This window comes from Onychomys torridus, chromosome 4 (genome assembly GCF_903995425.1).
Source record: "Onychomys torridus chromosome 4, mOncTor1.1, whole genome shotgun sequence".
In the NCBI taxonomy this organism is placed as follows: Eukaryota; Metazoa; Chordata; class Mammalia; order Rodentia; family Cricetidae; genus Onychomys; species Onychomys torridus.
This window is the reverse complement of record NC_050446.1, coordinates 92,620,165-92,645,524: the sequence shown is the minus strand read 5'-3', so window position 1 is coordinate 92,645,524 and position 25,360 is coordinate 92,620,165. Positions and strand designations below refer to the sequence as shown.

General features: G+C 45.5%; 1 protein-coding gene across 3 annotated transcripts in view; it reads right to left on the bottom strand.

Moving 5' to 3' along the window:
• Positions 1-25,360, bottom strand: part of Eif2ak4 (eukaryotic translation initiation factor 2 alpha kinase 4) — a 94,521-nt gene that overhangs the window by 12,678 nt on the left and 56,483 nt on the right. For all 3 annotated transcript variants that reach the window (XM_036183374.1, XM_036183375.1, XM_036183376.1), the window contains 15 exons: positions 24,714-24,771; positions 23,870-23,949; positions 22,799-22,900; positions 20,802-20,855; positions 18,426-18,662; positions 17,013-17,088; positions 16,035-16,156; positions 12,179-12,228; positions 11,108-11,276; positions 10,223-10,339; positions 9,582-9,647; positions 6,130-6,300; positions 5,665-5,799; positions 3,296-3,403; positions 1,713-1,841 (listed from right to left, as the gene is read on the bottom strand). In XM_036183374.1, the coding sequence (XP_036039267.1) occupies positions 1,713-1,841; positions 3,296-3,403; positions 5,665-5,799; positions 6,130-6,300; positions 9,582-9,647; positions 10,223-10,339; positions 11,108-11,276; positions 12,179-12,228; positions 16,035-16,156; positions 17,013-17,088; positions 18,426-18,662; positions 20,802-20,855; positions 22,799-22,900; positions 23,870-23,949; positions 24,714-24,771 (1,674 nt within the window). The remainder of the gene's footprint in view (positions 1-1,712; positions 1,842-3,295; positions 3,404-5,664; positions 5,800-6,129; positions 6,301-9,581; positions 9,648-10,222; positions 10,340-11,107; positions 11,277-12,178; positions 12,229-16,034; positions 16,157-17,012; positions 17,089-18,425; positions 18,663-20,801; positions 20,856-22,798; positions 22,901-23,869; positions 23,950-24,713; positions 24,772-25,360) is intronic.

Genomic DNA, 25,360 nt, shown 5'->3' with positions numbered 1-25,360 from the left:
TGTCGCCAGAGGAGCCTAAGAGGATGGGCTACACAGTGAGATCCTGTCTCAAAACAGAAACAAAATGACAGAATACTTTTCTAACATGAAACAAGCAAACTGATGCTTTTTCTGTCACATGATTAAAAACTGATGCTTGGTATTCTGACATATGAACACACAGTGCAGCCGCAGAAGGCTCATGGCCAGAGAGTTGGCCTGTGTTCCTGGTCATTGCAGAGCCCTGGGGTGCCATTAGTGTGGATAATCTAGAAGTACCCTCCCTCCACAATCTGTGATAGCGCAGACACTGGGTATCTGAAGCTCCCACCCCAATTCTGAAGAGCAGGCCGGTGTTTGGGGTACCATTTTCCTTACCTCCACACCTGTAGCAGGGACCAGGGCTGCATACCGGAGGAGGTCTTAAGACTTACAGAAATCCAGACACACCAAGCCCAGAGTGCCCTCTGCAGTGAGCCAGCCATGGCCCTATGCTGTCTACATCCTAGCCCCTGGAACCTGTCAATGCTTGCCCTGGGCCTTCACAGAGCAAGACAGAGCCTCATGAAGAGGAAGCCTCGGAGAAGACGACGCCACACTTGCTGAGTTTACAGGGAGGAAGGGACTGAGCCAGTGCAGGAGGAAAAGGCAGGAACAGACCCATCCCTGGGTCTCAGGAGGGGCAAGCCCTGCCAATCCATCCTAACCCAGGCTGCTAACTTCCAGGAACAAAACTGCTAAGCCCCTGGGTTTGTGGTCATCTGTGATAGTAGCAGCCAGAAGCTAATGCAGGAGGTAAACTCCATCTGATAGACTGATTTGGTGTAGACTCTGGCAGGCACATCCAGTCTTTTTTTCTCTTTTCTTTTTAAATGTATATTTTTATGTATATATGTGTATGTCTCTGTGTGTATATGCCGACGTGTGTATAGGTACCTGCAGAGGTTAGAAGGGGTGGACACCTGGACCAGATGTAAACCACCTGACATGATGCTGGGAACAGAACCTGGGTCCTGTTCCTGGGTCTTGGGAGAGCAGCAAGGGCTCTTAACCGCTGAGGCCTCTGCAGCCCCTATGTCCAACCTTCTGACAGATCCCCAGAGGCAGAGAGATCCGGGAGAGGGAACACAGATAGACAATGAAGACGGCAAACTTCCCTTTCTCACACTCCTGACCTGAGACAAAGACCTAAAGGCTTAGCAGGCTGCTGCTTCTACCAGAGGCCTCCGCCTGCTGTCATTAGACTGGTCTAATGAGTTCAAGGCTAGACCAGGACAGTTACCCAAAGTTTTGGGCCTGTCAGCTTCCCTGTCTTTGTTTAAACTGACCAACCCTAAATACGGGGACAAGGAGGGCTCAAAGACCCCTAAATTCCCCACCCACAAGGAGGCTGGACTTGAGGCTTCGAGTTGCTCTGTTGAGGGTCTGTCTCTCTATGTGCCTTGCTGTGTCGGGATTTTCCCAGCTGCTTCCTGTGTGCTGTTGTGTTTTTCTGCCTTTAATTCTTTACCAATTTCGACCCCTAGACAGTACTGTTATCATCTACAAAGCTCACCCTTGGGAAACGCCACTGAGTTACAAATAAGTAACAACAAAAATCTCAGCGTTATAAATAAGCTTAGGATTTTGGTTGGGCCCTGGGGTTCCATGTGGCCTTGGGGGGGGCATGCCTGAGAAGGGCTGACTTGTCCTCATAACTATTTGCACTTCATTCACAACTTTTTGTCCCTTACCTGTGACCAGTCATACATGATCTCTGCAGTGATTCCCGCTGTCCAGAGTTTCTGGGTTAGGTTGATGGCTCTGGACATGGACATCTGGCCAACACTGACAACCAGGAGGTCACAGGAGCTTACTGTAACCTGATGAGAAACAGCAGTTACACCAGAGGGGGACACTGCAGCTGTGGGGGTGACAGCAGCACCCTGAAATTGTGAATAGCCACACAGAGCAGAGATGGCTTTGTTTAAAATGATGACATGAAAAACATAAAAACAGTTAAAATAACTTTATATTCATTCTCTCTCTTTAACAGTCCTGGCTGTCCTGGAACTCGCTTTGTAGGCCAGGCTGGCCTCAAACTCATAGAGATCCTCCTGCCTCCGCCTCCCAAGTGCTGGAATTAAAGGCACACGCCATCAGGCCTGGCCAACATTCATCTTTTAACACAGACATTATTTCAGCTGTCCTTCTCCATTAGGAAGATAAATCCCAGTGCCTGGGACGGGGAGGGGATAAGTGGATCCTTGGGAGGGGCCAAGCATTTATAACTAATAGTAAGTCTCTGAATGGTTATTTGGGACACACAGAGAAACTCCACCTACACTGACAGTTTAAATAAGAGACTTTTGCCCCAACTATCATTGTCAATAAAAGTCAGCGTAAGGAACAAATTTCCCCATGCTGAACATCAGTGAGTGAAGGTTTCACCACAGCAAACAACTTTCAGCAAGAACAAGGAACACCAGCTACAGCACACAGCTCACTAGTAACTCTCATGTTAGATGGGTGCCAACATTAGCCTGAGACAACCACACATGCGCCCTCGGATAGTTATGATAGATGTGAGAAATTATCTTGCTTTGAAATACTGTAACATCAGCCGCAGAGATAGCTCAGTGGTGGAGCACTTGCCTAGCATGTGGGGGGCCTGGGCCTGATGCCCCAATACTATAAAACCAAACAATCCTCTAAACCCATAACAGCAGGTCACAGGAGAGTGTAATCCTTCCTGCAAAACCTGAATTACATAATCAACCCTGCTGTGCAATGGAGCCTCCACTAAGCCACCAATGGCAAGGTTCAGAGTGCTTCCAAGTAGCAGGAAGGGGGCTCCGGGAGGGCAGCCTCAGGCCAGCCTGTAGAGAGCCCCACAGGAAGGTCCATCAGACACGGCAAAGCGGCTCAGTGTCCCTTCCTGAAGAGCCTACACTGCCTTCCTCACCCCGTCACTGTAACATCCTTTATATTAAACTGGTCAACACAATGAGTCCAGACTTCTGCCATCTGCTCTAAGGAATGGATCAAACCCAAGGAAGTTAATGAACGTTGAGCTACAGCGAGTCAGGTGCACAGACAGACAAATGGGGCTTTCAGCGGGCACTGGACATGGAGGGGCAGATTTGGGGACCGAGCTCTCAACCTGTGGGTTCTGCCGTTGTCTCCAGGTGGGTGGCTAGTCACAAGTGAAGGGAGCCATGTCCAGCTGTGTCTGCTACGGTGGCACTCCTCACTTGTCATATGTGAGTATAGTTGGGGGCTGAGCTCCAAAGGTTAGTGGTCACACTGAGGCGTGCTGGAAAGCAGCAGAACTTACAGGCTCTTCCATGTTGAGGATAGCAGCGAATATCTTGTCTATGGCTATGCTGACGCCGACAGCAGTGGGGACTGGCCCCAGAGCCTGTGGTCCTCTGAACTTGGGAATCTGTGGATAGACCAGAGGGCTGGTTATAAAACAGAGAAATATATTGTGGGGAAAGCAATAGTAAAAAGCAAGCTCTCAAGGCATGATGGTGCATGCCTGTGATCTCAGCACTTAGGGGCAGAGGCAGGAGGAAGATCAAGAGTTCAAGACCAGCCTTAGGTACATAGAGAGTCTGAGGCCAGCCTAGACTGAAGAGACACTGCATAAAAAACAAAAAAGCTCCCATAAACAATAACAAAACAAACAAAACCAAAAGAACCCATAAATGAAACCAAGTTTTGGGTCAGTAATTAAAGAGTCCAACAACAACAACAAAGTATTAGTAAAATTAACCCTGCCCCACTGGGCATGCTGGGTCACTGGTGAAGCTTGCCCCAGCATGTGTCACACTGGATGAGTGGTCTCCAGGGTGGGCTGCAGTGCTAGGCAGGTGACCACTGGCTGTGGGCTATTGTCCACTCCTGGCCCGTGGTGACCTCCTGAGCCTCGGAGACTCCATGTTGTTGGCCTTTAGGGTGGACGGGACTTTCTTCGCTACCTGGAGCACCTGAGCAGGGTACCTGCCTGGAGGGGGCTGGGAAGGGTGTGAACTGAAATGTCATCAATGTCACAATTTAATATATGAACGTTTTTATTTAAGATAAAAGTGAGTTTTCTGTCTTGTTCCTCCAACTTCTCAAAGCAAGCTTTACTTTTTCAAAAGGTGACAGGGACACATGCTGACCACGCAGGGGCCTGGCGTCCCAACCTACTACTTAGCAGTTTCATTTCAATATTTATTTTTTGTGCTTCCTCCCCTATGCTATAAATTACTGAGAAGAGATCACAGACTGTTGACCCCCTGTCTGTGCCCCGCCTCATGGGCAACAACTAGTTTATTGCTGTACATGTTGCTGTGACTGCTTTTGTATCTTTACAATAATGAATTTCCTGTTTGAAAAAAAAATTAACCCCGCCTATCTCATTTATTTATTTATCCATCCACTTATTTATTTATTTATTTATTGGTTTTTCAAGACAAGATTTCTCTGTGTAGCCCTGGCTGTCCTGGAACTTCAAGGCTGGCCTCACAGAGATCCACCTGCTTCTGCCTCCAGAGTGCTGCTGGGATTAAAGGCGTGGGCTACCATTGCCCAGCCACCCATCTCTATTATTTAACATCACTAGGTAATTTAACATCACACATGTGGGTTCTGGACTGTGATAGAGTGCATCTCTCTACTGTTTCTCCTGAGTACACTAAAAACCCTAACCATCATACAGCAGCATCAAATGAGAAGACTCCGAGTGTGTAATGAATAGCTGTGTCTGACTGTGGTGGTGGCTATGGGAGTCTACATAATAAAACCGTGCAGAATAACTCAGTGTGCCCATGACCCATTCCTACTTTTGACAGTCTATGCTAAGTGATATGGGTCAGGGAAGGAAATGGGTAAAGGGTCCTGGAGGCGTAGCCATAACATCTTTGCAATGTCCTATAAGCTTCAAATTACTACTACTACTACTACTACTGTGTGTGTGGAGGTCAGAGGGCAACTTTGTGGAGTCAGAACTCTCCTTCTAACTTTATGTGGATTCCAAGGACAGAACTCAGCTCACTAGGCTCCCATAGCAAGCACCTTTGCCCATTGGTTTTTATTGGCATACATTCATTGTACCTAGTACTGCATTTCATAAGGACATTTCATACGACTATATGATACCCGTTGACCATCCTCCTCACTCCCTTTGCCCTCCCACTCTCCCCTTTGCCCCCCTTCTCTCATCTTTTTTTTTTTTTTTTGTATGTGGAGCTGCTAGGCAAGTGCTCTACCACTGAGCTAAATCCCCAACCCCAGAGTTTTTTGTTTTTTAAAGACAGAGTTTTGTGTAGTCATGGTAACCTTGAGCTTGACGTGTGGCTGAGTCTAGCTCAGTCCTGTTCCTGTCCTAAGTGCTAGCATCACCCCTGGACATTCTGTTTTGTTTTTGAGACAGGTGTCCTTATATAGCTCTAGCTGGCCTGCAACTTGCTATGTAGCTCACATTGGTCCTGAATTCGCAGCAATCCTCTCCGGCCTCTGCCACTTAAATGCTAGGATTGCAGGCGTGCATCACATGCTGAGCTCCACAGTCCACTCAGTATTCCAAGATGAATGCAAAGAGGGATTTGATAGAATTGACTGGTTTACCATTTAGCATCACAGTGAAGAAAATCAAAATAGTAAGTTGAAACCTAGAAGTAAGCCAAGCTAGCCCATGCACAAAGGGCACGCTCTCACCAGCAGGTCATATCTGCCACCAGCTGCAAGGATTTCAGGCACAACCCTCTGCCTGCGTCTGCTGAATGCCAGGAACTGGAAGATGATGCCAGTGTGCTGCTGCACCTTGTAAACCAAGCCTAGGTTGATAGAGACCTGTGGAGGGAAGGGCAACGCGCAGGGTCAGCAGCCTCAGTTGTGGAATGTGGAGTACAACTGTTTCAGTTATTCTGCATAAACAGAGACCTTTGGTGAGATCGGGCAAGAGCTATTTACTGGAGCCTGCCAAGCTCTCTGACCATAATCCCCTCTCTAAAGTACACACCACAGCGTGGGTGTGTGACAGGAACAGCGACGCATGCAAAGAAATCCCAAGCAGAGTTTTATGGAAAAATACAACACTAGCATTAAGGAAATAGAAGCCACCCCCTGGAGCCACTGTGGACACTGCAGGCCTGCACCGGCGGCACAGAATAGCTGTCAAACCTGCAACTTCACGCCCAGTTTCTTCAGCAGCCCGACCACTTCCTCCAGGTCTTTTAAGCTATACTTCACCAGCTGGGCAACGCCTGTTTTCTGTTTTATGAGTGAGTTGATCGTTGGGGTTAGGTCTTGCAAATCCCCCTTCTGCTCGATGAACTTGTAGAGGCGACAGAGCTGGAAAGCAAAGAGGCCTCGTCAGCTGCTGCGCTGCAGAAGGGACAGTGCACAGGACTTCCACATGCTGGCGACACATGGAGCCTGTGCAGCCCCAGGACTTTGTGGTCGGGTGATCCCAGACTTTGCTACAACCCTAAAGATTATCCTTCCCCCCAAACCCCAGTGTGAAGCAGCTCACAGAAGCGTGAGACACACAGTCCACTCACTCAGTGGTCAGCGCCGGCCAGAGAAGTGGACCCACCCCAGCAGAGCCTCTTGCCTATCTTCCACTGTAAACCTTGTTTCTCTTCACCTTCCTCATCCTCATCTCTGTTACCACAGGGTCACAAACGAGACAGGCAGGCAGACTCATTCAGACATTCAGAGTTAGCTAGAATTCTCTCTTCTCCCTTTGCTAGGGTAATCCCTCCCGGGAGCCCGGGAGCCCGGGAGCCCGGGACTGCCTCCTCCTGCAGCCTCCTCCAAAGTCTTTGCTCCCCAGCTCATAGCAGATGTTAGATGCACACTATTTCTGTCACTGTCTGCTCCTCAGAAGACCAGTGCTGGGGACGAGGACTGTGCCTGAGCACAGTGCCCAGCACACAGCAGAAGGAAGAGGGAGTAACTATGGACAGAATGCCAGAGGGGAAACTACCAGGAGCCGAGCTGGAAATAAGATCAAAATTATAGCTACGCTACACTGCAGGCAGAATCGGGCCCACCTCTAGACTGGTACACAGAACCCAGGAACTGATGAAGACTCAGCTTAATGTAGTCAGTTAAGTGCAGGTCATTTGTACTTTAAATCCTAGAGTTAGTTTCTTTCCTTTTCATCTATCTATCACCTTCCCATCCATCCATCCATCCACCCACCCACCCACCTACCTACCCACCTACCTATTTATAGCCCTGGGACTCACTTTATAGCCCTGGAACTCCTTCTGCAGACCTGGCCTCAAACTCACAGAGATCTGCTGATTCTTGACTCTGCCTCCTGGATGCCAGGCCACTGTGCCTGGTTGAATATTTCTCTTCTTCCTCCCTAGGACTGGCAATCAAGTCTCCCAATTAAAACACTGCCAGGAGCAGTGATGAAGTGTAGTGGATAGCCATCCCAGCATTGGCCTGGAAGTTCCAACCCCCATTGAGGCTTCAGTAATGATCACGCCCACAAGGCGGGGCAGAGGAGGGAGCGGAAGATCAAGGATCAAGAGGAGGTCGCTCTCTTGGTTCGGGGACGCTGGACGCAGGAGGTAGACCGAGCAGAGTTCTCCAGAGAACACCGCCGGACTGTGCTATACCTTTGCCAGACCCTGCAACCTACCCCTTCATTTGTAAGTTACCCTACAAAATAAACCTCCCTTTTAACTACGTGGAGTGGCCTTAATAATTTCACCAATAATGAAGACTTTGCACCCATGTGAATCTGGATGAATCGCAATGTCTCTTGGGTTTCAGGATGTCACTGTGAGTTAAGAAAGGTTGGACACTGGCATCTGTCCCACTTCTCCCCTCTCTAACGTGGCTTTGGGCATGTTTAGGGTGTGTGTAAACATGTGTTCTTCATGACTGAACCTTAGCCTATTAGGTCACTAATATCTCCTCCAATATTAAATATTTAAGGTTGAACTTGGCTCAAGTCCTATGCATCTCACTGACTTTCTACACTGGTTAGTTTTTGTCAAATTGCCACAAACTAGGATCCCCTGGGAAGAGGGAACCTCCATTGAAGAGCTGCCGCCATCAGGCTGAGCAAGCCGTGGGGGGCAAGCCAGTAAGCAGGTTTCCTCCATAGTCTCTGCTTCACCTGTCCTGACTTCATGCAAGGGGAAGCCAAATAAACCCTTTCCTCCCCAAGCTGCTTTTGGTCTTGGGTGTTCATCTTGGTAACAGAAAGTGAACTAGTACCTTCCCTAAATGAAAGTGGGCGTTTCTTCCAACCATGGTGTACGGGTGCCCCGTGGAAGTTGTTTCAAAGAGTTGAGGATAGAAGTACACTGTGAAGGTCCGCTCTCATTCTTCTATGTTCAGGCATGTACCAACCATACAGTAGATGTCCAGAAGAGTCGGGGCTCTACTTGGCTTATCTACAATCATATTTTAGCCTACTGAACTTGTCAATTTTGCTGACACCATAGGATCATGTAATGAAGTTTCAGATCAAGGGCTGTAAAGCTTCTGGGAAAGTTTATTATTATTTTTTAACGTATTTTTATTTCTCGAGACAGGGTTTCCCTGTGTACCCCTGGCTATCCTGGAACTTGATCTGCAGACCAGGCTGGACTCTAACTAATGCCCCTGCTCCTGAGTGCTGGGATTAAAGGTGTACACTACCATGTCCAGTTGTTTCTGGGAAAGTTTTAAACATAAAAATTTCTTTCTTGGGGCTAGGGCTGTAGTTTAATGCAAGAGTGTGATAGCCTAGCATGTATGAGACTGTAGGTTGAATTTTTAACAATGCAAAACAAAACTAGCTGGGTGGTGGTGGCACACTCCTCTAATCCCAGCACTCGGGAGGCAGAGCCAGGTGGATCTCTGTGAGTTCAAGGCCAGCCTGGTCTACAAATGGAGTTCCAGGAAAGGTGCAAAGCTACACAGAGAGACCCTGTCTCGGAAAAAACAAACAAACAAACAAACAAACAAACCAAAAAAACCCCAAGAAAACGAAAACCAACTTTTCCTCATATACATATGGAGGAAAATACACAAAATTCTGTTTTCTCCCGTTGTCCAGCCATTCAATTAAATGTGGTCTACTAAAGAGCTGGATTAACTGACATCTGACATGGGTAAAGAGATTACAGCTGACCCGTTTACCAGTCAAGAGTCTCCTACTGCTGACTGCATCAAACACAAGGTTTTAGAGGCAGGGATTTTCTAGGAAAGTAAGAGCTCCCGGTCAGTGCTGAAGAGCAGAAGACCTGGAGTTAGCATAGCATTATCTAGAAGGACTTGCAGAGGTCTGTGCCCTGGTTCCACATGACCTGTTTCAGAAGAGAGCAGCGTGGTGCTGGGTGCCCAGCACAGGCTTTACAAGGGTGATAAAGAAGGAAGACCTGGTGCTCAAGGAAGAGCAGGCCAGTCAGCAGGGGAAGGACACTCAGAAGGCCTCTTGGATCACAGCATTGGGTCCTCTCTTCTAATCTCGGTGGTTGCCATGGCACTAGCACTCAGGGGGAAGCTGCATCTGTGAGTGGCAGATGTGTGTTGCTTGCTACCACTGCTACAAAAATCTGGTGACATTTTCCGACATCATAAAATGACAGACAGTGGCAATCATGCCAACAGAAGGTACTTACACTATTAGAAGACAATGACAGGTTACAAAATTTAGCTTCCACCTCTCTCCTTGTCAGCTTCTCAGTCTGATGGAGAAGAGAAAGGGAACAATGAAAGACACCTAGTTCCTGGGAGGCAAAGGCCGGCCGGCCTGGTCTACATAGTGAGACCCTGTCTCAACAAAACAAAACAAAATGGAAAACCCCTAAAAACAGAGAATGAACATCAACCCTCCCTCCGAGTCCCGGGTGCTGTCAGTGGCCCGTGTGCGTTCTGCTGTGCCCAGCATGGCCAACAGCAGCAGCACTTTGGGAGGAAGAGACAATCTCTAGAGAACAGACAGTAATATTGGAACTCCCAAAGCCAATCTGCCAGATGAATGGAAAGCTGTTCAAGGCCTTTATGTATCGAAAAGTAACAATAATGAATGTCATGGTTCATTCTGCACTAACCACAGATTGCCCACACTTGTCACCTCCCCCACATACACATAATTAGGAATAATAAAAATAAACTTAACCACAATTGGTTCTGTCACATTAGAGCAATGAAGAAAGGAGATGAAATTCTCAATGGAGTTTTATGGTTGCATGAGTCAGAGAATAACCATGGGCCATTATTATTGTCCTTCAACATCAAGTCCAAGAAAGGAAATGCTTACCACAGCATCATACAAAATAACGTAGACCTGACTAAGTTTATCTTCTGGAATCCCACAGTGTAGGAGTATTGCCTTCAGCAACATTGTATGGTTCAAGTAAATGCTGTAATTTCTCTCCTGGGATATAGAGAAAAATGCAATTATTTTCATTATTAAAAAAAAGCAATACAGGTATGTGGCCAAATTTGGTATCTAGTAATTAATTTATTATCCTAACACCACAGAAGGGCTTAAATGTAGTATCTTCTCTCCTGGTTTATTTTTCACATCCATTATCTTCACAGTGTTATAGTTAAAGGATGTAACACTTTTATAACACGTGTAAAAATACACTGGCTGATCTTCAGCTAAGTTAAAGAGCCTAAAAGAGCTCATGTGATTGCGAAGCAAGAAATCAGTTCAGTGGTAACTGACTGGCAAGCAGAGGGTGGTTAATGGTTATTGTTACTTTTGGCCACAGCAGCCAGTTCCTGAGTTCTTCAGGGTGTTCTGGGACAACTGGAGAAATGGCCAGGGGCTGCACCTTCAATAAGCACACTGTGCTTGGAGAAAAAATTCAAGGAGGGAGAACAGATGGTTCTGAGCAGGTAGGAATGCACAGAGAGCGTCATAGGAAGCTTAGCCTCGTTCTTGAATTTTCCCAAGAATGAGTAGGGAAACAACATTCACCCAACCCCCAACAAACCAGCTCTGTCAGGGTAGAGGCGAGAGCCTAAGATGAAGCTCAAAGCATCACCCTCAAACTCTTTGCAGTTGGCTTCAGAGTAGCTGTGATCTGCTCCAGCACCAAGCAAGAGGTGGGCAGCGGGTGCGGATTGCCCACCACACTTATGGAAGGAGGCTAGCTAGTGGCGCCATTTAACGCATTAAAATGCAGAAAGGCACCTGAAGCGTGGGAAACTCCTGGATGATTTCATAGATAGTGTAGATGGTTTCGGCAGTGGGCAGAGAGCTGTTGGTGGTAGACGTGATGATATCAAATGCACATTCCAGGAGTTCTTTGGGGTGAAATCGATCTAACTTTCGAGGTCTGAACACCCGCTCTATACAGTATCTGGGGGAAGAAACAGGCTTTCTTAGATCACTACTTATTGGACACAAGTATGTATGAGGAATTACTGAGCAAAAGAAATAAAATGAAGATGAAAAAATTCCATATTATACTCAGTGGTTCAAAGTCAGATTTGAACCAGACCTCATAATCTACACCCCAGTTCCCTGCACTGCTAAATGTTTTTGTTGTTGTTGTGTCTGGGAGAGAAAAGTTACACCAATTTTACCTGAAGTGATGATAGCTTTCTACCCAGAACCACCTACACTTTATGGCTGACTGGTAATTGCAGACTTACAGCACTTACTGCTGTGGGTTCACTTGAAGAGAGCAGCTGTGAGGTGGTGTGCCCCACTGACAGCAGCACAGCGCAAACTCATGGAGATCCCGGAGTCTGACCCCTGCGGTATCAGAGTGGGCATAGAACCCGTCCTTGCTGCCAAGCGCCTGCGTCTCAGCTCTGGGTGCCCTTGCTGAGTTACCCCATTCTCTACAGCAGCGTCTGTTCCATTACCTGCACAAGAAGCTTTCTGAGACCACTGGCCATTTGTCCTTCCAATTAAACCTTAAAAGGGGCCATCTGAGATCAAGAACAGCCAGATCCCCCCACCTCCAAGCAACCATTCAAAAACATCATTATTATGTTGCCTGGGGACATGTAAAAAGCACAGAATAGATGGCAGGCCCGTCAGGTGACCTGACCACTTCATTTCTTCTAAACATAAGATGTCTGGTGACATTCTAGTCATCTGAGACAAAGGGGCCCTGGGGCTGGGCTTCCCAACATGTGCTGCTCAATACTTCAACTCCAGAATTCTTTCCTCTGTGAAAGTTTCAGAATAAAAAGCCCATTCTTCTCTGACTTCGTCCCTAGCCTACCACACACAGGGGGTGATGTGACTCACCGTTTTAAATTCAGTATGTTATTTCTTGCTACATATCTTGCAAAAGGAACCTGAAAGACAAAAGTTTTAAAGACTCTGTCAAGAAGCACCAACTCTACGTTCTTTGAAAACAGCTTTAACTGGACTGGAACTCACACATCGTTTTAAGGTGTACAACTCAGCAGTTTTGGGGTAGTCACCCGCTTAACAGTGAGGTCAGAACAGACTGCATCTACAACAGCAGCTCGGTAAGACATCTATGACATCAGCACAATGATGAAACAGCCTGTTGATGCATTTCTTTAAAACTATACTCTAGCCATTAAGTGACGCCTGATGGTACCTTAGAGCATTCTCCCCTGACATGTCATGAGTACTTCAGCAGCAGACTCCACTGCTAGACTCTGGTCACTGTGGCATTTCTGAAGTCAGAGAAAAATTCTTTTTTTGTTGAAAATATAGTTATATTTTATTCTGTCCATTTGAAATCTGCATAGGTTATTGACTACCTATGATTTTTAAGATGTAGTTTATGGGTTAGGGAGATGGCTTAGTGTGTAAAAAGGCTTACCATGTGTGCTGGCTAGCTTTTATGTCAGCTGACACAAGGTAGGGTCATCTGGGAAGAAGGAATACTTCCATAGTAGTGGCCTACAGACAAGTATATGGGTCATCTTGACTGATGATTTATGTGGGAGGGCTCAGCATTATGTGGGTAATGCTCCCATGGGCTGGTTGTCCTGGGTGCAATAAGAAAGCAGGCTGAGCAAGCAAGCCACTGAGAACAAGCCAGTAAGCAGCACTCTTCCATGGCCTCTGCATCATCAGCTCCTGCCTCCAGGTTTCTGCCCTGCTTGAGTTTCTGCCCTGACTTCCTCTCATGATAGGCTGTGATGTGGAAGTGTAAGATGACACAAACCCTTTCCTCCCTAAGGTGCTTTTGGTCATGGTGACTTATCAAAGCAATAGAAACCCTAAGACACCATGTAAGTCTAACGACACGGGCTGGGATTGAATCCCAGAATTCACAGTAGAAGGAAAGAACCAACCCCCAGAGGTTGGCCCCTGGCCTCTGCACACACATTTCTCTTTTTTCTCTCTCACTCTAATACAGTTTAAAAAATTCTCATTATTACAGTAAAAATGAGTACTTTCTCTCAGGGTGAATTTCCCAAGTTCCACATCAGTCATTTAGAGGAAATTCTTACATACCACCTACAAATAATCAAACTGGTGTTAGATTGCCCAGAGATGTGACAGTATTCTTAATGGGCCAAACTTGCAAACACTAGCCCTTTATTTTTTTTTAATTTTTTAATTTTCAGGGAGGGGGGTTTCGAGACAGGGTTTCTCTGTGCAGCTTTGGAGCCTGTCTGGAATTAGTTCTGTAGACCAGGCTGGCCTCGAACTCACAGAGCTCTGCCTGCCTCTGTCTCCTGAGTGCTGGGATTAAAGGTGTGCACCACCACCACCTCCCGGCTGCCTCTCTTATCTTTTGCATTTGAGTATCAGTGTATGGAAAAGGGAGGTTAACTATCTGCCCTAACCAATCCTCTAGTAACCAGAGAGTAAGAAATCAGTTGTAAGCATAACTGTGTAACCTCTGGACTTCTACTTTTTAACAGGGCCCAAATGGTGATAGGCTGTTTATTCATCTCTATCAGAAAATAATTCCAAACACTTTACTTCAAAGAAAAATAGAAGCCAAAAATATAGAAGGAAGAACTGGGAGTGCAGCTCATTGGCGGAAGGAACCCTTGCTTCATAGAATTGAGGCCCTGAACTCTACTCCAAGTACAACCCACCCATGAGCATGTGCACAAGGTCTCTTGGTCTTTCCACCCCCCTCACTCACCCCACCACATACACATAATAATTTGGAAAGAATTTCCTATTACATCATAAGAACAAAAGTTGTTTTTGAAATAAGCCATTAAAAATAGACATAAAAAAGAAAAGCCAAAAAGTTTTGGTTGTATTTCTCCTAGGAAAGTAGGTGGAAGTTTTGAGGTTCCCCTTGACACCTTTTGGAGATGCCAAGATAGGTTGGTGTGCATAGCGACTCACACATGTGTAAGAGAGTGCTCATCTCACATGTACACCAAATGCATGTGACACACACAGCACTTCATGGACACACAAGTTCCTTTGTTAGAAACCTTTATAACAAAAGTGGGATTTTAGAGTTCCTTTGGAACTTAATTCTTAAGCTATCAATATGTTTGGACATGCTTACAGATAAGATATAGTAACATATATAAATATATATTTAACCCTACATATATGAATATTTAATATATAGACAAGTTTAGCTCTAAGTTTTAAATAACTTTATTTTACATGTATGTGTGTGTCCCTGAGTGTACGGGAAGGTATCATGTGCACACATGTGCCTGCAGAGTTCAGAAGAGGGTGTTAGATATCCTGGAACTGGAATTACAGGCAGTTGTGAACCACTCTGTGTGGGTGCTGGGAACTGAACCTGGGTCCTCAGCAAGAGCAGTAAGTGCTCTCAACCACTGAGCTACGTCTCCAGGACCTCTAATTTGTCTCAAATGAGTCTCAGCACATAATCCGGATGAGTCTCAAACTTGTAATTCTCTTGCTTTAATCTCCATGTGCTGGGATTCCAGGTACAGGCCACCATGCCCAGCTAAATGTTTAAAATAGCTTAACATTCCAGAATATCGATGACATATATTTAACTATGCTCTTATAGACAAACATGATAGGTTTCAATTCCTTTTAACATTCATATACTGTGTTATTTTTTAAAAAAGCCCTTAAAGTATATTGCCATTTCATAGAATATGGAAGGTGTAACAGGAATTTAAAATTTTGGGGGTTCAGTGGTTAAGGGCACTTTCTGCTCTTCTAGAAGGCCCGAGTCCTGTCTCAGCACTCGTGATGGATTGCTCACAACTGCTTGTAAACCCATGTTCAGGGGATCTAATGCCCTCTTCTGGCCTCTGTAGGCATCTGCGCACATGTGGCATACACTTACACAGATATACACACAAACATTTAAAAGTTTTTAAATGTTTGGTTAACTTTCATTACTTTTCCAAAGACTAGCAATTAATATTCTCATCAGCAATGTCCCTGGATCCTGGTCATCGCTGGATAATGTAATTTACACATCTTTGCAGTCTGCCAAGTAAAGCTAAGCATGTGTGCATAGCCACATATATCTTAGCATGTCCTCAACACCCTTTGGAAGTTTATCAATGTTATTCATTTCCCATCTACATATTGCCTGGTTACATGCTTTCTTTATGTCTCTATTTGTATTTTTAAAAACGTTTTGGTACTGAGGCGCGAACCCTGGGTATTGCACATGCTAAGTGCACACTCCCCCTTCATGTTTTTCTGAAGTACCTTCTGTTCCTTAGGGATGGAACCCTGTCTATCATGCTCACTGTGCATTTCCCTCGAGTTTATAGTGCAGTTACCAATGCGCGCATCAGCAGTCAAGGCAGCAGAGTGAGGGACTGAGGCTGTTGTGGTTAAGGGAGCCCTGGGATCCCATGGAAAAGAAAACAGGCAAAACTCAGCAAACCCAATTAGCTGTAGCAAGTATTAACTGCCTAAATAGTAACACTGTGGGATTTTACTGAAGACCTAGCTGGGAAGTAAACAATACCCTACATTCATTTGTCTGAGTTGAGGTTACCTTGATATAAGGTTACTCTGTGGACCTTAGCACCTGCAATACAGGATCAAACACTTACTGAACTCTAATATGCTTTCATTCTGATTTTTCTTTTCCTTAGGATGACACCCCAAATATAGGCTTGTAGTGGGGGTGTCTGGAAGAAGCAATTCTTTAACAGAGCAGACATAGCACCCAGGCTGTCAGAGGAGCGTCCCAACTCACCCGCAGGTCGAAGGGAAGCATCACCAGCATGCCGCTGTGGTCCATGAACACAGCGGCTTCATTGTGCTCATATATTTGCCTATTTCGGGGAAGCAGCAGCGGGGTACACAGCTGGACAGCTCCTACACCAAAATACACACAAACCCAACAGGTGAGTGGCCTGTCCCTGGGATCACCGAAAGCCCATCACCAATGTTCCCTCAGTTTTCCTGATGGAGAACTGAGCTAGTGTTAAGTCAGATTTCAGATTCCACAAGCCAACTGTATTTTAGTAGCAAGGCTGGAATAGTCAAACCACTTTCTCCTCAACAAGCAGAGCTATAAAACTAAACAAATTTCACATGTCAACTGCTTATAACTGGATTTAATATACAGTTATACTGAAACCCACCAGTAGTGGTTTTGGTTTTTCCCCTTTCCTTAAGACATGACCTCGCCTCACCTCAAACTCATGATCCTCTTGCCTTAGCCCGAGTGTTAAGGTTACAGGTGTGTACACCAATAGCTGGCCTTCCTTTCTTTTCTTTCCTTTGTGTATGTACAGCCATGTGGTATGTTTGTGTTGGCATGTGCACACACTCATGGGTTTGTACATTATGTGTGCAGTTACGTTGGAGGTTGATGCCAGGCCTCTCACTGAGCCTGGAGCTTATTGACTGAGTTGCCTGTCTGGCCACAGGGATCCTCCTGTCTCTGGGGCCCCTGTTACAGATGCATGCTGTCATATCTGGATTTTCCCAGGGGTGCTGAGGACCGAACTCAGGTCCTCAGGCTTCTGTGCAGGCACTTTAGTGACCGAGCTCTCTTCTCACCCCCTGGAAGTACTTTCTAATGGTTTTTAGAAAACTGTTTGAGAAGGAGTGGGTTTTAGAAAAGCACATACCAGGGGTTGGGGATTTAGCTCAATGGTAGAGTGCTTGCCTAGCAAGCTCAAGGCCCTGGGTTTGGTCCTCAACTCTGAAGAAAAAAAGGACATACCATGCCTTTTAAAGATGCGGATGATGGTCTCACATACAAGCTGCTGGATCTTGGCTGTACGAATTAGGAAGTTGCCCTAAAATGAAATCAATTTCAAGGTCATCACCAAACCTACTCCAAGAGTTCCTTGAAAATTCCTGCATTTGGCACTGCACAGCTCAGCACCTGCATCACAGCAGAGGTCTCCAGCAAGTGTCTTTGAGCATATTTAGAGGAGAGTATGAATATATTTCCTTTTCATTCCATTTTATTATAGTAATTTTGGAAATAAAAATTAAGCAAAAAGACCTGTAGTCTTACAAAGAGATCTTACTGATATTACCAGACAGTCAACACTCTGCTCTTTATCTCTGAGACAGGGTCTCATTGTGTTGCCCAGGCTAGCCTGGTCACAATCCTCTTCAGCTTCCCAAGGAGCCACAGGTGTGCATGACCTATACACTTAAGATCTATATTGTTTTCCTCTACTATTCTATGGTCTAAAATTATACCACAGGTTAACTACATAGAAATACACAGCAAAGATAACCAATATTGGTTATCTATTCACCCTATGTTAAAAAATTTTCTATAAATTGTTTCCAGTTCTTCTGTTTTATATTTTTAGAAATGGATTAATAAAGACTCCTAAAATTGGCATCTTGATTACTCTTCAGAAGCAATCTAGAAGCTTTTAAAGACTCTTGAATGCCTCACAGCTAAGATTCTAGGCACCAGGGCTGCTGAGGAGCCAGGGAACCTCGGATCAGAGCTTCCCAGGTCATGTGCCAGTGCTGGGAACCACTCCGTTACCCGCATGGATCTGACTGCTTGCATGTCCCTGGCTGGGCATCTGGATGGGCTCTGTCTCTTAGTCTCCTGGGTGAGCGCAGAGTGGGAAGGGTCAAGAAACAAATTAGTGACCACCAGCACAGCTCTTCCCTGGACCATGCAGTCACACTTCATGCACCTGCTTCTGGGGCTCTTTGGAACTGAAGTCAAGAGCTTACAGTGGAGGAACAGCTCGTTAAACCCAGTGTATCAAAGTAAAACCCAGACCAACCCGAAGTAGGTGGCTCAGCAGGTGAAGGTCCTTGTTGCCTGGACTGACCGTTTGGGTTCTATCCCCAAGTCACATGTGTGGGAGGAAAGAACTCCTGCAAGTTGTCCTCTGACCTCCACATGTGCACTATGACATGTGTGTGCCCCACCCCCATAAATAAGTGCAATTAAAAAAAAAAACCTAAAAAAATCAAGTCATGAAGGTTAGATAAGCGTTTTATAGGCGAGGGGATTTAGGATAGGAGGAGGGTAAGCAAGGGCAGAGGGCTGAGTGTGATCAGAATGTATCACAGACATGCAAAAAGACTGTCAAGGAAGAAACTGAAAAAGAACAGGTCCAGAGAAACACACTCTGTGCAAGGCTCAGCCCACCTTCAGGATATCACTGTCGTAGGTGTAGTCTATGGCAGGGGAGATGCGCTGGGAGAAGATCTGGCCCATCATGGTGCGGTAGGCCTTCCCGTCTATGTTGGCCAGTGTGTGGTGTAGCACCTCATGCAGCTCCGACTCCTCCATCTGGGGCGGGGGCAGCAGCTCACTCTTGAGCAGTTCTGTGGCTGTGGGCCGTTTTGCTGGATCATGGTTCAACAGCCAGGAGATGACGGATTTCTGCAGCGTAACAGGCATATAGCTGGTGAGGATGCAGCAGGTCGGACTCAGGAACTTCTTACATTTAGTTGACATTTCTGAGAGCTCTGATTGCCATTCATGCCTCATTATGACCACAGACTTGTGGATAATTGTAACTGGAGTACTGCTCAAAAGGGAGAGGCTCTTTTCATATCTCTTGTCACCAACAGTCAAAATTATCCTTAACTTGCTTTCCACTGTGTGTTACGCCTTTGTAGTACAGAACCCTCTAAAGCAACACGAGCCTTTGAAAGGTTCTGGAAGGACTCTTTGTCTTTTCAGACAGAGTCTCACTATACAGCCTGCCTGACCTAGAACTTACTACATAGACCGTGCTTTAAACTCACAGAGATCCACCTGCCTCTGTCTCCTGAGTGCTGGGATTAAAGACATGTGCCACCACACCTGTCCTTTCGTGATTCTTAATCCTGATATAAATTCTTAGAATATGGTATAAATCCTTAGAACAGGAATCTATATAAAATGTTAGTAGAATATTTGAGTACAGAAAATTTCAATTTTTAGATGGATTTTATTAAACATCTCTAATGTACCTTTAAAATACCCTTCTTGTGGGGGTGGTAGAAGCAGAGGCAGGTGGATCTCTATGAGTTCAAGGCCTGGTCTACCTAGTGAGTTCCAGGACAGCCATGGCTATGAAGAGAGACTCTTGTCTACAAAGTGAGCATTTCTAGTTATGATACCCAGAAACACAGCAAATGACTAATTCAAATGAAAAACAGCAGCTAACAAAGTAAATAGAACAGATAACAATCCGTTTTCTAATGGCTCTTCACTAATTAGAGGTGCTTGAATAGTGTCCTGCTATACACCATTGAAGTACAGAGGCTCATGTGAACAGAAATAAAAAGATACTATTAGCCCCTATTGCACAGGTTAAGACGAATTAGTCTTAGAGATGTGCAGTGGTGTGGCCGTGCGCCAATAAGTTGCAAATATTGACATGCTCTGTTTATGCTCCTGTTCTCAACACTGATATGCTACGGAATAGTCCTTCTGTACACTGTGAAAATTGTTCTCATTTGGCTGGTAGCTAGACAGGATTTTCAGGGCAGAGAATGCTGGGAAGGAGGGTAGAATCAGAGGAGTCACAAGAGACACAGAGAGAAACAAGATGAGGGTGCCATGTTGAAAGAAGGTACAGCCAAGTGGCAAAGGGTAGATAAGAAATATGGATTAATTTAAAATGAAAGAGTTAGCTAGTAACCAGCCTGAGCTATCAGCCAAGCATTTATAACTAATAGTAAGTCTCTGAATGGTTATTTGGGACACAGAGAAACTCCACCTACACTGACAGTTTAAATAAGAGATTTTTGCCCCAACTATCATTGTCAATAAAAGTCAGTGTAAGGAACAAATTTCCCCATGTTGAACATCAGTGAGTGAAGGTTTCACCATAGCAAACAACTTTCAGTAAGAAGAAAGGAACACCAGCTACAGCACACAGCTCACTAGTATTATAATAACTTTCGTATTAGCTGGGTGCCAACAGTAGCCTGAGACAACCACACATGCGCCCTTGGATAGTTATGGTAGATGTGAGAAATTATCTTGCTTTGAAATACTGTAACATCAGCCGCAGAGACAGCTCAGTGGTGGAGCACTTGCCTAGCATGTGGGGGGCCTGGGCTTGATGCCCCAGTACTATAACACCAAACAACCCCCCAAACCCATAACAGCAGGTCACGGGAGAGTGTAATCCTTCCTGCAAAACCTGAATTACTTCAACTACAAAACAGCCTAAGATTATATTTAATTTTCCCCTTTAAGTCCTAAGTTTTATCTAAAGCAGCTTGCTGTAAAAGCTTTCCTTTCCCCACCTCCCACAGCCAGCCATGGTCCAGGACACTTCAAAGGCATGGTTAAGCACACAAAGGAGCTCTGGAGTTTGTTAATTGGATCTGTCAGACCTTGGCCTTTTATAGTGTAGCTCAAGTCTAGGGACATTTTAAGAGCTCTGTCTTTTGATATTTTCCCCTCACATTGTTCTTAGAACACAAGAGAATGAGTGGCAGAAGAGCACTAATTGAATATGAAGAAAAACAGGAATTAAAACCCAAGACAGAAGACACAGCAATCAAACCATCAGCGAGTTACCTGCTTTGCATGCTCTCCGTCATCGAAGTCCTCTGGAAACTTGGGCGCCGTGGGCTAAAAGAGTATAATATGCAAATCAGCACGCGCTTGGCAGACGGCCGCAGGCAAAGCTTTGAATCATCCCAGGAAGCTCACCAGAGAGCAAAGCAAAATTTGCTCACGCGACACCTTCCCCAGGCCCTGGGCTCAGTCTTCCAGTACACGGAGTCCTGCTAGTGCAGGCTTTACGTTACAGAACGTAAACCAGAGAGACCTTTGCCCTGACTATCACTGTCAATAAAAGTATACGGAGCAAATGAAATTTAAGTGTTTCAGAGGAACACAAAAGTAGTTTAATGGGGCACATAATGAAAAAAGGCAAGATTTCATCAAATCATCAACTTAAGAGGAAAACTTGATAGGTGGAGGTGGGAGGAACAAGGGCAGCCTCAGATACACAGCAAGTTTGAGGCCAGCACAGGCTACATGAGGCCCTCTTTAAAACAAAACCAAACCACAGGAAAGCCTCATACTGAATGGACAAATTTAGTCAGCACCAATCCCGATCCTTCCCCCAAATATTCCCTTTTCTGATAAACAGGACCTCAGTTACAGGAGTAACTGAGCAGTTTAGATATTCCTGAAATGAAGGAATAAACGTAATTTCAGACAGGCACTTCCTCAAGGACCTGCTCATCCAGGAACACCCCAGCTAGGGTGAATGGCAGAATCACCCTTGGTTCACCAACACCTCATGAACTCACATGCTGCTGTCCAAAGTAATTCAACTCTGTCCAAAGTATCCATAGGTTTTTAAAATTCACTAACACGACACCTTCTCCACACCCTGTGCTCACCTCTCCCAGTACAGTGTACTCATGCAAATTTCACCCAAATGACTGTCTAGGTCGTGAAAATCACCTCCCTTAAGTTTAAATGAGCAATAATTTAAATACATCTCAGTGTATGCACTACTGATTTGTTTGCTTGTTATCTATTATGGGGTTGTTGAGAGGATCTTGCTGCATAGTCCAGGCTGCTATGAGCTAGCTCATGGTCCTTCCTCTCACATCCCTGGACTATAGGTGTGCACCATTATGCTGGGCTTGCTGTATGTGATTTCATGTGCTTGGCTTTGCTCCTTAGGGATGAGAAAGGCTCTCCCGATCTGTGGCTCATGAGTAACTGCATCTGAACTGCCCAGGCTTTTCTCTCCACTCTCTTAATGCCCTTTTGTCTCGGGCATCCTTGACCCAGAGCCCTGGAAACAGCAACAGTGCCAAGGGTTAATCTTAAGGACATGAGTGGAAGTTTCACTGGGGAAAACCAGCTAAAGTGACTTATGTTTTTGAGAGCCATATGTGTGCAGGCTTGGAAAGACTGCCACAGAGGCCTGTCTCCAGACTTCAGAACCATTTTAACTTCTGGTCATTTAGACCTGCTTTAGGCACTACAGGACCGGGTCTGTTGAATAGGAATCTTTATATGTTTGGGGGAGGACAGAAGCTAAGGATGCAAGTCTCATGTAGCCTAGACTGGCTCATCTCAAACAAAACTGCTTTTCATCACTGGGTAGTTGACAGGCGTGGGTTTTCCTCTTACTAGAACACAGAATAGTCTATGATGACAATGCCTAGTTACCAAAACACCTTAAATGAGGCGACTCTCCTTGTTCTGAAGACATGTCACTGAAAATGACAGAGCTGATTATCTTACCATGTATCAGCCAAAGAGAGTCATTAAAATGACAGGAGGCAGCTAGGCTTGGTGTCACACACCTACAATCCCAGCGTTCAGAAGGTTAAGACAGGGGGATCTCATGTTTCAGGCCAGCCTGCCTATAGGCTAAGACTAGTTTTTTTTTTTGTTTTGTTTTTGTTTTAGTTTTTTTTTTTAAATCAACAACTGATAGCCTCTTCTATATTATAAATACCAGGGAAGTCCTGCTTTTGAGTTTTGATCTCCACACGAGACTGAGGATACAGGAAATTTATGTATCAAACACATTTGACACCTACGTCTCGAAGCCGGGTGAGAATGAAAATTCTTTCCGAGGCTGTCACCATGGGGTGATAGGACATCTCAAAGAAGATAATTCCCAGGCTGAAGAGATCCACTTTCTGTGGAGAAAACAGAATTGCCTTTAGAGAGTCTGGTATCAAAGCGAATTTCCAGGCACTTGGGGGTTTGCACTGGAATGAGTTGAAAAATCTGTTCTAAAACAAGTCTTTCGACCTGTGATTTAAAAAATAAATCATCAAAGTTTTCATTCAGATATGACTGTCACAGTCAAGCTCTCTCTGGTAAGAACACGTGAGAGCTAGTCTCTTGCAATGTTGGAAATTCGTATCCACTGTTAGAAACTGCAGCTACCATGCTGTACAGAATGTATTCACCTCACAGAAACCTTTTCTTGATACTTTCTGCATCTACTGCTTCATCCCTTCCCCTCCCTGGACACTCCAGCCATGGCTCGTCAGTGCTACTGACAGGACCAAGCTTTGACATGCCAGGCAAGTGCTCAACTGACTGAGCCCCATCCCCAGCCCTGGCCTGTCTTTGCTCATCCTTTATTCTAAATGCCATCCTTTTAAGGGTCTTGGGTTATGGCTGGATGGTAGAACACCTGCCCAGAATGCTCAAGGTCCTTAGGGTTGGATGCCTAGAACTGAAGAAAACAATTCTGAATGACTGTCAGGCCCGCACTTCTTCATGGGCCCCATCACATTTGGGATTCTCTCATTTCCCCTGCCCATTGCTGGTTCCCTCCTCCGTTGGTCAGCTCCCTGAAGGCTGGGAACACGACCGTCTTACTCCTGTGACTGCCTTGCTCCCTGTGTTCCTGACCCGAAGAGGGGAAGAGCAGAGGCTGGCTCACGTATTTCTAATGGAGAGACTGCAAGCTTCTGCACTAATGAGGGCAGCTTCAGTTGCTGCCCTTGTCCTGACTAGAATGGGAGTCAGTGACTGTCTCCATTTCAGCTGGTCGCTAAACCTACCTGTTACAATCTGGATGTTCTTACTGTAACTTACTCTTTAGATCCTCTCCTCTTCCCCTGACCCCACACACACTCAAACACACTCTCTACCTGGTTATATGCTGACTTGGTGCTTCCTTGGACCTCAGGGCTTACATAGAGAGCAGTGCCAACCATGCCAGTCAGATGGCCTGTGAAGGGAAACAGGAGAGCATTGCAGGCACGGACTAAGATATTACTGCTGTTGATGTTTCACAGTGCTAAGTATTGAACCCAGGGCCTTGTGCATGTCAAGTGAGTGGCAGGGAGCTCTAGATAAAGAAAACTGAAAACCAAAAGGCTTCCTCCCCACCTTGGCTTAGACTTATTTATTTGGGTGTGGGCGTGTATCCTGTGGCATATATGTAGGGGTCAGAGGACAGCTTGTGGGAACTCATTGTATCCTTCTATCAGGTGGGCTCTAGGACTGAACTCAGGTCATCAGGCTTGGTGGCCAGCACCCTTACCTGCTGAGCCATCTTGCTGGCCCCAAACAAAAAGAGCTTCTTAAAAGCAAGGCCTGGTCTGTATCCTGTGTGTAGTACTCACCAGCAGAAAGCGTGAGCCCTAGACTGCCTGGCACTGCCTCACACAAGGGGCCTGCTTACATAGGAAGCGAGGACCAGATAAGACGCCAGGTAAGCCAGGGCTTGAGGTAACCTTACAGGACCAATTGGGGTTGGTCAAAACACAGCTTTGGGCCCCTAGGAGGCCATTATTCTACTAACCAAAGCTCTATGTTTCTGAAGAACAATTAACATAATGAAAAAGAAAAACTTAAACTTCCATAAAAACTTTTCAAAGAATAATTTCAATTTGCTTCAGAGTAAAGAAGTCTTAACAAGTAAAGGGCAGATTTCAGGCTAAGAAGTTTTATGGTCTGTTTTTAAACACATGGATCAAAGAGAGGCTTTACCTGAAGGGTCTGACTTAATCCCATGATCGCCTGCCTGGTCGTCCTGTTTACCATCAGCCTAAAACACAATCGAGTACAGATTAAAACCTTAGAGCATTCCGTGGGAATGGCTCATCCATTTCTAAATGAAGACTGAAAAGCTAACATGGAAGTCAGAATAATTATCACCATGCCTTTTTGTTTATGTTTTTTCGAGGCAGAGTTTCTCTGTGTAGCCCTAGACCAGGCTGGCCTCGAACTCTGAGCTCCACCTGCTTCTGTCTCCTGAGTGCTGTGATTAAAGGTGTGTGCCACCACTGCATGGCTATCACCATGCTTTTCTGAGTTATCGCCTCTACTTTTTTTTTTTTTTTTTTTAGACTTAGTTATCCCATTCATGCAAAGGCTCAAAGGAAACCCCGTGGAAACAAGAGAAGAGTCAGTCACTGCACAGCTCTCTTCAGGATAGAAATGCCTACGTCAGAGAAACCAATTTATTTTCACACCACAAACACCAAGAACAGAATCTGTTTACCAGGAAGTACAAGACTAGGAAAAACAGCAACAAAATCTTTGTTTTACCTTTTCTAGCCCTACACCTTTTCCAGGTCAGTTTTGCTATTTTATCCCCCTAAAGGCTGGTCACTAACCTGGCCCCATTGTCCTTT